The 13,925-nt window shown below is 44.4% G+C and overlaps 1 protein-coding gene across 1 annotated transcript in view; it reads left to right on the top strand.

Moving 5' to 3' along the window:
• TEDC1 (tubulin epsilon and delta complex 1) overlaps positions 1-12,603 on the top strand; it is a 64,386-nt gene extending 51,783 nt beyond the window's left edge. The window contains exon 8 of the mRNA XM_042819430.1: positions 11,352-12,603. Coding sequence (XP_042675364.1) covers positions 11,352-11,711 — 360 coding nt within the window. The 3' untranslated portion in view covers positions 11,712-12,603. The remainder of the gene's footprint in view (positions 1-11,351) is intronic.
• Positions 12,604-13,925: the final 1,322 nt, after the last annotated feature.

Here is a 13,925-nt window from a genome sequence, read left to right on the forward strand (position 1 = left end):
TGGATGACATTTTGGTTGTTAAGCTTCAGAAATGTTTCTCTGCTTGAAGAAAAATGTAACTGAAAAAGAAGTCGTCTCCAAATTTGAAAATAGATCTTGTTTGTTTGTTTGCTCCTTTCTAAATATTTAAAATATTTATCCTCTACTCCTCTGATTGTGGGGCATCTTGATTTCAGGTTGAACATTCTGTATCCAGGAGCTGGAGAAGCGGGTGCGTGACTCCAAATGAGGATCCTCCTCAGTTTTAATCACACAAATGCTCACCTGCTACTGAGCTTCTGTTGGAGCTTGTGATATTGTAATGTGCGATCTTGGTGTTTGCTAGGATTTAAAAACAAGCTAGACTCCTTTCAGGTGATGGTGTGAGGGAGCTTACTCATATAAGCATCTCTGAAGTATGGCTGAGAGAGAATCAGAGCCATCAAACTGAGCTTGAATGTGCTCCCTCCATGTTTGAGCCCTGCCCAGAAGTTCCAGCTGTGCTGGGCTACCCATGCCTGAGCGCAGAGCACTGGGAGCTGATGGAGGAGCTGTGGTCCTCCTGCCAATGCACAGTGAGGCCTAACCTGTGTGAAAACCAAGGCATGGGCAGTGCCTGGTGGGGAAGCAAAAATAACATTTTCCTGCCCCTCTGCACGGCTGGTAGGGCCCAGTTGGTGTGTGCTGGCTGCCCAATGTGTGCCCAGTGTGTTCCCCATTGCAGGGCCATGTTTGCTGCAGCCCAAAGCACAGGCTTGTGGCAAAGCAGCAGCTGAGCTCTTGGTGGAAAGCACTCTGAAGCTTTGTCAAGAGCTCTTTTTCTCTTTGAAAGCAAATTGTTCCCGTTTCATCTTGTCTATTTTTGCTGTTTATTCTCATTCTCCGGGCTTTCTGCTAATATGAAGATATCAGTGCAGCGAGTGGTTAATAATTACCCAGGCTGTGGGGATGCAGGAAGTGGAGGAGTGCTGGGGATGGTTGGGAGCAGTCAGCATATTCCCTGCCCCAGTCCCAGAGTGTTGTTGTGTTCCACTTTGAAAACCTCCATCTGGAGCATCGAGCAGCTGTCAGTGGAGCTTTTCATGCAAAAAGGAATTGAAAAACTAGCAGGGCCACAAGAGCAGCTTTTGGAAGTGTATGGTTGGCTGGGCCCAGATGCCTGCGCAGGGGAGGAAACCCAGAGAGATCAACAGAAGCATCCATCAAAGGGAGCAGTGGAGGACATGGACGGGAGGGTGGCAAGGAGGGATGAGGCTAATGGCTTTTATGTGTAGTTTGTATTTCGTTAAACGTAGGATTGCATTTGCTGCTGATGGAGCTGCCAAGGTATTAGCAGATTTAGGTTATTAGAAAGCATAGACCTGCTGTAAGCAGTAGGGAGTAAGATGTTTAAGGGATGGAACACTTCCCCTATGAGTACAGGCTGAGAGAGCTGGGGCTGTTCAGCATGGAGAGGAGAAGGCTCTGGGGAGACCTGAGAGCAGCCTGTCAGGATCTACGGGGGGGTTATAGGACGAAAGGGGCAGAATCTTCAGCAGGGTCTGTGAAACAGGACAAGGGAAATGGCTTCCAACTAACAGAGGGGAGATTTAGATTGGATATAAGGAAGAAGGTTTTTACAATAAAGGCAGTGAGACACTGTCACAAGTTGCCCAGAGAGATGGTGAGCTTCCCATCCCTGGAGACGTTGAAGGCTGGATGGGACTCTGAGCACTTGATGACTTGCAGGGGAGTTGGACCAGATGTCCTTTAGGGATCACTTCCAACTTATATCATTCTATGTTTATGTGTGTGTTCTTTTTTTTACTTACATATTTTGTTGTGTTGCTTTGTCAGGCTTTTTTATCAGATTTCCTAACAGATCAGGCTGCTTTCTTTTGGTAAGTGCCCATGAATGCTGGGTGAGACCCAGGTGACAGTTCCAGGAGGCACTGAGCTCTGCCCTGTGCTGGAGGGAGGAAGAAAGAAGCCGTCTCTGCGCATCTCTATTCTCCCCAGCAGGATCTGATGTTTGCATTAGACCCAAAGCCCTTAGTTAGCCTGGCTCAAGTAACAGCATGGGGGAAGTTCCTGCACGTGAGCAGAGCTGGGAGGTTTTTAAAATCTTGTTTGCTTCTGAGAACTTCAGCCCATTACTCAGATTTGAATAGTCAACGCTAAGCTTGCGGCATACAAACAGACGACGAAGATAAGTATTTATTCTTTGTTTGCAGATGTAACTTGCTGTGCAGATTGCTGAATGAGTGCTGAACCATGTGAGAAAGACTCCGTAGCAGTTGCTAAATCAGCAAACTGATTTCAAACACACAAAAACTGGAACTGAAAGTAAATTATCCTGCCTGACATTTTTTATGGGGCTTGTATATTCTAAAGGACTCCAGCTCCATAGGGAAGACAGAAACATTAAAAACTAAAATGCTGTCTCCTGTTCTGCGTGCAGAACTCTGGGGTTTGAAGTGTGGGTGGAATTTTGTCTGGTTTCCCAAAAGATGCAATTTTCCTTTCCTTATCCAAAATGCAGAATGTGTGCTCAGGTGACAGGATCAGTTAAGGCATAATCGATAACCAGTGTTGATATTTTACGTGTGTTATTTACTGACGTGTTGGATACCGACCATGGCAGTGAAACATGCAATAAATGCAGCCGAAGAATTATACTCCAATAAATTTTAGATGAGCTTTATTTAACAATGAACTGTAAAAAAACCACATCCCAACGAGAGAATGTGTTTTGTAGCCACTGTAAACGTTTTAGTGCGTTTTTTAAGAAATAAGTGTAGCACTTATGTTTTCACACTGAAAAGCACATCAAACATGGACAAAAATTGGGAATGCCTACAGGGTTCAGATGTGCAATGTGTTGTGATGGTGGCTCCCAGCACTGCCTTTATCTATTGAATGTGAAAAGCTGTAGGGCTGATTGGGCAGGGATCTGGGGTCCCTGTGGCCACCAAGCTGCTGGGTTTCTGGAGCTGAGGCTGTCTGGTGCAAGGTGAGCCATGGTGATGCATCCTCCTCTATCAGGGCTGCATCCTGGGGGCGTTTTCCTGCCTGATGGAGACCATCTTAAACACTGCAACTGGTGGCTGTATTTTAGGACAGCTCTACCTGGAGCTCTTTTAGTGTGTTTTACTGAGCTTTTCCGAGTGGGTTTTTGGGACAGTAATTTCCAGAAGGTATCTGGATTGCATTTTACAGCTCAGGGCAGACCATCAGGATGAGTTCTTCCTCCACCAGCAGAAGTTGTAAGTTGCGTATTTCACAGCACTGCTTGGTTTTCAAATGAGTTGATAGGAGCTTGGTGCTTTTGGGAAAAAGGCTGTTTGCATTTTCTTTTTTTCTTAAAACCTTGGCCTCATCCTCCCAGCTGTCTGCCCTGAAATCAAGGGTTCTTGATCATAAGAGAAGAAAGTATCTAACTCATTTCTGTGTCTGTCCCTTGTGCTTGTAGAAGAGCTGACATAAAATTAAATCTGTAATTTAATATTGTCAGATCTCTTCTTCCTAGAGAGAAATGCATCTAAATAAGGCTTCAGTGCACATCTGAGTTCAGAACTCACTACCTCTAGCCGTTTGTCTCATCAGCTCTTTCCAAGCTGTGAGAGATGTCACACTTTTCCCTTTGCAGGCTGTAGCTGAAGGGCTCACCCTGTTCCTCCTGCCAGCATCACGGTGGCCATTCAGGCAGCTTTATGCCCACTGCAGCCACTTCTCACCAGCAAAGCTGTAAGAGAAACTCCTTTAGCTGAACGAGTTTTTGGAGCAATGGCTTTCAAAAGCTTTTTCACTGAAGCTCTGCAGATGTTTTATGCTGACAGATCTCCACCTGAGGGTTAGCGCTCACTTGCCTCATGCCACTGTTGTGTCGGGTCGCTGGAGTGAGCTTTGCTTGCTCAGAGAGCACAAGTCCAAGAAGCTCTGTGTCCTGGGGTGGCTGCTTTCATGCTGGACAGAGTGATGCAGCCCTTCTAATGTAGCACTGGAGCCCTCCAAGCCCAGCAAGTCACCTACATCTGAGAAGGTATCTCCTATCAGCAGTGTTTGTCTGCTGCCCGAGATAAAAATTGGGAAGAACAAATTGAAAAATAAGTGAGCAATTTATTACATGAAGCAATACTTGTCTGCTGCCTTCCTCTGTAATTTGTCGCTGTCAGTCTTTTCTCAAAGAAGCTCCACAGCCTTTTTGCAAGTGTCTGAATTACTGAAACTGACGTACTGTGGTCTTCATTTAGTACTTTTTCATGTGCATGTTACTGTATGCATTCCTGTGATCTTTTAATTGAATTTGAAGATTTGAATAGTGTAAAGGTAAAACTAATTAGAAATAAAAGGCTAGACGGGGTTTTTCTGGTTATTGTAAGTTCTAAAGACTTAGAATTTGGAGGCAGAAATTATTCCCCTTGCACACTGAGAACTGTGTGCCATGTGGGATTTTTGCAAGTCTGAACTTCACCTCCCTGTGTCACTGATGGAGAACCTGCAAGTGGAGCCATGCCACGTTCACGGTGCAGTGGGACCATTCTGGGGGGTTGCCTACCTTATGAGAAGCACCTGAAGAGGTTTCAATAGTCCATTTAATGTTTGGGGATTTGTTCCTGCCTGGTTCTGTCATCAGAGTTGCTTCAAATATCACATTTTGTCTTTGATTCTTATCTGCTTTCCTCTTTTTGAGTTCAGTATTCCTCTGAAGTTAAATGCTGGCAAAGCAAACTGCTCCTACTAAAACCTGAGGAGCAGATAGTTCAGAAAACAGCCAGACAACAGGAAATGTTCTCTTGGAGAGGCTTTCAGCCCTGCCCCCTTGCTGCAGCCCTCAGGTATGTCCTTTAACCATCCCACCCCACTGCAGCCCACGCAGCCCATAGGCACACTGCTCAGCAGCATCACAGTTTGGTTGCTTTGGGGCCTAAGAGGATTAGTTTCCCTCTTGCTTGTTCCTGTGCAATAGATATTCACAGGCTCAGCAAACAGGCACTGCTCTTATCGCTTATGTGCTTTTGTGTTTCACGCTGATATTTGCAGGTTTACTTTGCATTTTCCTGTAAAGACTCTGGAAAATCTTCCTGGCATTCCTTTCCTGGTCTCTTAGGCCGGTGTCCTTTTCTGTTTTCTGAAGCTTGTGTGATTTTTCTGACTCCTATCAATGTGGTATTTTGATACGTGATGCCAAATACAGACTGATTTGATTTTCTTTATTAAAAAAAAAAAAAAAAGTCAACAGAAATGTGGTATGCCTTCATGCAAGGTCAGGGTCTGGTTACTACTGTGTGAGATTATGCTGTAAGAAACAACTTTTTGTTGCTTTGCTTCCTCACCACCATAATGCTTTCTATTAGAGAACAGCATGGATGCTGTCCTGAAGTCTTATGAAGTACTTTGTACTGCTGAGTGTATAGTGGGGGGAAGAAGGCACACAGCAGCTGTGCCTGGCCAGACTCTTGTGTTTGTGCTCACTGAATTCAACTAAGCATGTTTGTGATATTAAACTTGTAGTTTCTTCCCAGAGGTTTCCTCCCTCAGCTAAAAGCTGGCCTTCTATTGCTAGATAAAGTAGGTACATTGCTGCTGTGGCTTCCCTGTCAATTTGTTTTGCACTGACAATAGGTGTGCCTGGGAGCTAGCATTTGAATAGAGAATGTCTTGCTTAAAATGCATAAGATGGAGATGTATACATTCCTCCCTAATTGCAGGAAATTGCAAATCCGGGCAAAATTTGGAATGCAGCTGCTTGTATAATTACATCTCCTGCCAGTTGCTGTAGCTCAGCTTTACAACCTTTCTAAAATGTCTTCGTAGTTTGTGGTACAAATAATGCACGCATTAATATTGCTTTGATATCCCCTCTTTTGGGTTATTCTCCTTCATTTCCAGAGGCCTAAGCTCTTTCTTCTTGCTGAACTCATAATGAATGTGAGAAATCAGTAATTATATTAAGGAGAAATGTCGCTGCTGGCTGTTTGTTAAGCCAAAGCTTTGAGGTTTTTAGAAAGAAATACCTACGTGTGCACAGATTCAGGTATGGGTTATGTGCAAACCCATTTCTGGCTTTGTGAAACAGGCAGTGGGCTCACTGGAGAAGTGCTGGGTTACTTGTAGCTAAGTGGTACTGTCTGCTACTGGTCATCCATTGAAGAATAACACATAGGTGGCCTCACACCACTGTCACAATTGCAAAGTGGTTGAAGAACTGGATAGGATTAAGGGAGGGGTAGTGGAGGAATTATTCTGTCCCACTTTTGGAGAGGTTGGAGAACTGGAATTGAACCAAGACAAAGTTGCTGCTGGATGATGATCTGTAAGTTCCTCTGCAGAAGCGGCGTTCTGGAGGCACAAGACTTATTTTAGGTGAGAAATGGCATAACAAGACCCAGTGGCTGAGGCAGAACTTAGTACAAAGATGCACGTTTTAAGCCATAAGTGTATTTTACTGCTGAAATAACATTGTGATAGAGTAGGGTTTTGATCAAGTGGAGCTTGTGTTTAAGAAAAAAGTGTGTTTCCAAAGGAGACCCCATAGCTTACCAAATGTAGTAGAACACAGCCCAAATTACTGGGTGAGATACTGCAGCCCGTGTTAGGCTACTTAAGCACTTCATTTTAGCTTTAAATCTGTAAATGCATGTGTGCCTTGCTGTTAAATGGGCTATTTCAGGAGAACATCATGTCTCTGTGTGTACAATCAAGGATCACACAAGAAGAAGGGAACCTCATTTAGGCAGGGCAGTGTGGGAAGTGTTCAGCTGTTAAAACAGAAAATGATGGTTTCCAGGGCTTTTAACTGGTTATTCTTCAGGTCGTAGAAATTGCTGCAGAAAATTAAAAACCTTGAAAGCTTATCATAAAGAGGCTTGATTCAATGAGACAAGTTTTATAGAGCTGTGGTGCTAACTCTATGACTTCCTTAGAGGTTTGAAATTACATCTGGGCAAGTTGCTCTAAGGTATGAATTGGAAATTAGAATAAGGTGGGCTTTTTTGTAGTAAAGCACCTGCTTTACTTGGTGTTGTAGTGTTTCCGGAATAGCTTATTGCAGACTGCTGTTACTGTATTCTTGTCTTTCTGTATAAGCAGCAAGTGCCTTTATTGAACACTGGGGGTCTGATTTTTTTGGGGTAGGTGCTTTTCAGCAAATGTTTGAACTTTGTGGGGTGAAAGGTATCAGGTCATTTTTGCCCCAATTGCAAAAGCAGCATGGCTTTGGTCGCTTGGATCCATTCACATCTCCTAATTTCCTTTTGCTCCCCAGCCCAAAAGATGAGATCTGAGGTTTTGCTGTTAGTTCCTGTGGCTCTCAGCACAAGCAGCTTCCTTCAAGTGCATCACTGAGTGGGGCAGTGAGTTCCTTTGCTTTGTGAGGCTGCTTTCAGGTTGCCACGTGAGGTGGTGGCATCCAGCATTGGGAAGATTGCCACTTCGGTTAGGTCATTGCTGGAAAGGACTTAAATAATGCAGTGCGGTTACCTAGAAGTTTCCCAAGATCTCTGTGGGATGCTGTGCATTTTGGCAAAGTTGTGTCCAAGTGTGTTCATGTCCAGCTTGCTGCTTAGCAGAAAAAGAACCATTTTTTGCATCATTTTCACTGCACTTCTCATTAGCGGGCTGTTAAAACTCTATGAGGCGGAGCGGCCTCTCGGGGATGTTTGAGCCTCATAGAATGAGACACAGCTCTGGGAAGCTCATTACCAGCAAGGTGGAGGCAAACAGGAGGGAGTGGGGAAACCACAGCAATTAGTTAGGGCTGAGTTTTGAGCAGCGATGAGATAAATGGATTGCATGTCTTGAGCAGCTGATGAAAGCAGACCTCTCGCAAGGTGGGTCATGGTCTTGGAAGTGGGAAATGTGGCAGGCTTTGTCAACCCTCAAACACAGAAGAACAGCACTTTTCTGTGGATTCTTAAGTGTGTGTAAGTGCTCTGTTGAAATTACAGGTGTGCTGAAGTGTTGTGAGCTGCTAACCGAATCAGTGCTAGCTCCAGAGCAGGGGATGTGTCAATAAGAAGATGCTGCTTTCTTATCAGCTGATTCCCTTTAGTTCAGTGTGGCTGTTCTCAAAATGCACCAGGTCCCTTTGGGATGAGGTCGGCTCTGTGGAAGTGGAAACATTGATCATTGAGTTGTATTTTATTTGGTGCGGGTGCACAGCACTTGTCAGACAGTGCTGTGTACCTAATGGGGAATTCAAATTCCAGCTGGTAGATTGAATCCAAAAGGCAGAGCTGTGGGATAGGAAGGGGCAGGCACGAAATGCTGAGGCTCCTAATCCTTTACAATATGTTTGTTTAATATAAAGTGGTCTGCTGAGATTGTTTTGCCGTGTGGAATAATCATTATGTGCTGACTAATGGGAGACAGCAAGCTGTTAAAGAGCATCAATTAACCATACAGGAGGGATGTTAGTGATTGTTTTCACCAGTCTTCAGGATGTGAAGAATAAAGAACATTACTGGAAGGCAACCCCCAGAGATTTTTAGCTATTCAAATCTACAAAGAGCAGAAAGTTTGTGAAGATGTATGGGGTTACAGAATTTACCTTTACCAGGAAGAGCAATGCAAAGAATAAATTGAAGTGGCTCTCCAGATTGCCCTGATATGACAGGAATAGCACTTTGCTAAACTTATCCTCTTGTTTCATATTCATTAGTTGAAAATTTTCTTACTGAATTCATCTAACATCATTGTTCCAGGAAATGTTGGTCCTCTTCACAGTAGACAGCATGTGCAGTGCCTTTCTGATGCTGTTTCCCTGGCTGCTGTCCTTGTCCTTACCTCTGCTATTGCTTCAGTACAGTAATTCCTACCTCAGCTGTTTCTGCAGTGAGTTAAAACTCAGTGCACTTAATGCTGAAAGGAGTGTACTCTTCCATCTTGTGTCTTGCTCCATGGGTAATAACATTCTCCACCTTTGGCTGGTGTGAAAACCTACGTTTCATTAGCAATACCTTATGCATCCCTAGTAGCATTCTGCCTGAGTTTAATGCAAAAAAATAAATAGCATTTTGTGGACTCTGTTTGCGTAGTGATTTTGTTCTGCGTAAGACTTTCCCCATCCTGCATTCCAGTGTTAAATCCACTCTGTGCAAACTTCACTTTCCATTTCTTTAATTCAATTTTGGCAATGGGGAGTGCAGATAACATGGAATTTATTTTTTCTGTTTTGCTTCTTCTGAGTTGTTGTTAGAGAACTGAGCTGCAGATACTCTTGTAGCCAGCAGTGAGAGGTGCCCTGGGATTCAGCGGGGATTATGATAAAGAGAGACCCTTGGTTCTTGGACAAGGGCAAAGATAGACTTCTCTGCTTCAACTCTATTCAAATGCTTTAATCGGCAGAGGTCTCCTTTAACAGATGGCTCTGCATCGATAAAGCCTTTAGCAAGTTAGGAAAAATTCAGAGCAACTTATTTCTTTTCTGACTTGATTGATTTTCTTGATCTTTGTTGAGGGTGGGGAGGGATAATGCATCAGAAGACTCTGGGGAGGATTAATTACTTGGCCGCAAAAGACATGAAGATATTCTGATAAAAGACTTGGAATGAATGAATGAAGCCCTGGCTGCCCTGGTGTCAGTGGAGGAGTTTAGCAGTGCCTTCAGCTCTGGCTGATCTCTGTTGTTTCAGAGGGATACCAAATATCTCCCAGCTTACAGAGAACTGGTCAAAGCCCTAACACATGAGATACCAATATCTTAATGCAGATCTGTGGATTTAAAACCCCGAGGAGGAGTTCAGCTTCACTCCTGGCCAGGGATGGGAGGAGTGCAAGGGATGTCATTAGTGCCAAGTTGACCTGATCTGAGCTTTGGCCAAAGGATTCATCCTTGGAGCAGCAGTGGCGCATTTCATGGTTCATTATCCTCACAGTCGGTAACGATGTCTTATTCTGAAGCTGAATATCTAGTTCATGTTTCCATCCATTTGATCTTCTTATTCCTTTGTCAGCAAAGTCTGGTCTCTCACCTCTATCTTTTTGACTTTTAGGATCTAAAACAAGTTATGTCTCTGCATGAGTGAAATAGCTGGAGCTCTTGAAGTCTCACAATATAAGGCATGTTTTCTGGGCTGTGAGTCATTGGGTGACCTGCCTTTGAATCCTACTCTGTTTCCTTTTGGTTTGAAATTTCACTGTTTTTCAGCTGAGCTGATTTGGCAGCTGGCTGCCATCACAGAAAGCTGTGAGGCTGCCTTGCCCGTTGCTGCCAGGTATGTGGGCCTGCTTGTGGCCCCAGCCCTGGTGCTTTCCACACCACGCAAGACCTGCTTGGGCTTGGTAATGCAGCAGAGCATTTCTGCTGGGCTTGTAGAAGTTGATGGGGCTGATAGAGATGGCTGATAGAGCTGCAAGAAGGCAAAACAGTGCAAAAGTGGGGCAGGGAGAGGGCCGCTCAGTGGACTGCCCAATGCCAGGCTCTGCCCTTCCCAGTTCCATCCACAGCTCTGCAGCCATCAGCTTGCGTTGAACTCCACCGGCCACCACATGATGTGCCGTTAGCCCAAGAACCATTTCCCTGAAGGCCTCAGCAGGGAACCTCTTCTTATGAGTGTTTCCCCACTGACAACTGCATTTTGAGATGAGTCACTGAGTTCGTGTTTAATCCACTTGTGAAATTGGCAAGGCAATTACCATCTTCCAAGTTCTTCAAATCAAATTGTTAGTGAACATCAAATAAAATGCTTTGGAGAAATCCCAGTATATACAATTGCTTTTATCCAGACTACTCTGTCACAAGAAAAGCTTTGTTTTGTTGGGCCTATCTTCAGTGCAAGTGTGCTGCCTTCACAATGAATGTAATTCATTTTGTTCTTAGCCTATACTTCTTCGTCTCTGCTTCATTATTTTTGTTTTACTACTTGTTACCCGTAATGAGAATGAAGGAATTGCTAGCTTCCAGTTGCCACCCCTCCTTTCTCACGTTGCCAAGTACAGAAAGCATTTGCAAATGGAAGGAGTGCTGTTAGTCACGAAGCAGTTAATCAGTTCTGACAACACGGTGGTGATGAAGATCACTCTCCTGGTTCCCCTTTGTGCTCTGTGTTGGGAGGGGAGAACACAGAGCCCTCGTGTGTTAGTCATCAGGTCAGGGGGTGCAGGGCCAAGCTGCCAACAAATGACCCCAGGCAGCTTTTTGGTCTCTGCTGCTACCTGATAGAAAGCACGTTAGCTTAATTCATTTTTTGCTGCCATGCACTTGAGTTTACTCTCAGTTGGCTCCTGTTTCTTTGGTACATTTCTTTGGTACATTCCAGTCCAAACAGGACATTTGCTGTTGTTTCCTGGTATGAGGAGCTGTTCACAGAAATTTACCATACTCTTCTTTTTTTTTTTTTTTTTTTTTTATTTTTTATTTTTTATTTTTTTTTTTTTTTAAATCTCTACAGGTGAAAACAAGAGAGGAAGAACTGCATAAAGAGGACTTCTCTGCCAAACTAGGAAAGATAGAGGAATCAGTGGAGCTGAAGCTACTAGATCTTATGAACCACAGTGCTCCAAACAGAACTAAAATGCATGGATCATGCAGGCTGGTGTTTAGAAGCAAACATTCTGCCAGCAAAACAGGCTTTGGTGGGTCTGTATCTAAGGAACCCGTTCCAGCTGTCAGTGCTACAGAAGTGATCAGAGAACTGCGGATGAGAGAGGCCAGCCTACAGAGAGAGCTGAAGCAGCTGCAGGATGAGTGCAAGCAGAGGTTGGATGGAATTGCAGAGAGGTTGGATGGAGTGATTTGTATCTCTCCTTGAAGAGAGAAAGCTGGACTCAGAAGAACAAAGGAGTGGGCCTATTTGATCAGAACACACTTGTGTGGTTTGGCATGGCGGAGTGCAAGATGAGGAACCAAATGTGAGCTTTGATAATCAAGCCTGGGAACAGTGACTTGTTTCTGCTTTGTGACTTGCACTGGGGCCATAACCTTTGTGGTTCTGCCTGCAGTCTCTTTATTGCTAACCTTGCCAATTAAATTCTGCAGCAGGCCTTAGTGGGAGTGTGCTTACATCTCCCTTTTATCTTTTAGATGTTTAGTTCTTCTGCCAAGCACTGGCTCTTCCAGAATGCTCATCTGCTAGACACAGCTTTCTTTGAGGCTGCAGATTGGAGTACTAATTGCATACAACATTTTCCAGCAAGTGGAAGCATTCATTAGTCAGAAAAATCCAGGTACTGGAGAACATACAAAGCACCAAGGCTCAGAGAGATTGGGAAAGTGTGCTATTTTTAATTCTGCTGGTTTGCATATTTGTGGCAACTATAAGGCAGCCACTATAAAGAAAAACAAATGCCTAATAATAAATAAAGCTGCACGCTGACTTCATTTGCTGGTGTGATGCACTTCAAGTAATGAGGTTCTCAAAGAGAGCAAACTAGAAACCCGTTCACCAAGTCATGAGTCACAGCGCGACAACTTATGGGTCTGCTATAGGAAGTTTCTGTAAGATAAAAGTATGACCCTTGCTTCCATGCACGAGAAGTCTTCAAACTCTTATCCCTGAAGGCTTCTTTCCCTAGAATATGCAAATGCTTTTCACTTGGCATGCATTTCCTGCCCTTTTCTGCTTTGTTCTCACTAAAGAATCATAGGATGTTTATATATGCTAGCTGTATGCTTTCAGGAATAAATAAAAGGAAAAGAAAATGGTTTGATTTCACTGTGAATTGCTGTGAGCAGCAGGCTTTCCTTGGCCTGGCGTTCTGTCTGCTGTTCCAGCTCATGGTGCTGATGGCCACTCTTGGCTCCTGCCTCAGCTAAATGTGAGCAGCCTTTAAGGATCTTCCCAGGCACTGGGTGTGATTGCTGCTCTGCAGGTGGTGATGCACAGGTGGGAGCAGATGGGCAAGGCTCAGGTCTTCTGGATGCTTCAGCATCAAGTTCAGAGGCTTCCAGACCATGCTTACCTGTAGCACCTGCACATGCAGTCTTTGCTAGAGCAAGCGGCAACAGATACGTTGTTGGAGGGCTGGTTTGCCCTGTGTTCACCCATCGTGGCATGGTCAGTCTAATATGGGCCAGCTTTCAGACAAGCTGTCTCTTTCTCAGCATTTCCTATCTCCTTCAGGTTTGATACAAGGATATTTTCACGTTGCGTTGCACTTGGGTTTAAAACATTGCTCTCAGAGGATTTGTTCTCGTTGCATGTGCACCAGGGCAGGGTGGGCAAATGTTCTTTAGCTGGGGGAGAGCTCAGATTTCTTGAATCATAATCATAGAATGGTCTGGGTTGAAAAGTACCATAACAATCACCTAGTTTCAACCCCCCTGCTGTGTGCAGGATCTTGCTCGTGGTTTGCTTAGCTGGAGCAGGAGGTGATTGTCCCCTGTGCAACTGCTCAGGAAGAGTGGTGAGGCACTGGAATGGGCAGCACAGGGAGGTGGTGGGATGACTGTCTCTGGAAGTGATTAAGAGACATATAGATGTGGTACGAAGGGATATTGTTAGTGGGCAATATTGGTGCTAGGTGGGCAGTGCGGCTGGATGATCTTAGAGGTCTTTTCCAATCTTGGTGATCCTGTGATTCAATGATTCTTATCAGGATTGTCTTCATGCTGTCTGCCACAGTGCTTTGTGCTACCATCCACTTAAACTGACAGTAGAAATCATGAGCTGACTTATTTCCTAATACTGAATATCTGTCAGCACTCAGCACTTAGTGCAGTGTGTTTCAGTGTTCGTCCAAGAATCCCCTTCCAGCAGAGAGCAGAGCTGGCAGTGTGTGTGCCCCTGCTTGGCTCCAAAGAATTATTTTTCTCTTTGGTGAACTGTACAAATGATGGTGCTCTGCAGCTGCACAGACGTGCGTATAAAATTTTCACCATGAATCATAGACAGCTGCATTTATGGTGTGGCACAAATCAAAGTAACAGGCATCCATGGCCTCAAGCATGCACGCTAAGTATAAGTATTACTTCACTGAAATTGGAGAGCGTTGTAAACAACCCCCATCAGATCAAAAAGTAGAGA

The sequence above is a fragment of the Centrocercus urophasianus genome, unplaced genomic scaffold, assembly GCF_019232065.1.
Source record: "Centrocercus urophasianus isolate 14NV4802_14NV808 unplaced genomic scaffold, USGS_Curo_1.0 seq_18, whole genome shotgun sequence".
Taxonomy (NCBI): Eukaryota; Metazoa; Chordata; class Aves; order Galliformes; family Phasianidae; genus Centrocercus; species Centrocercus urophasianus.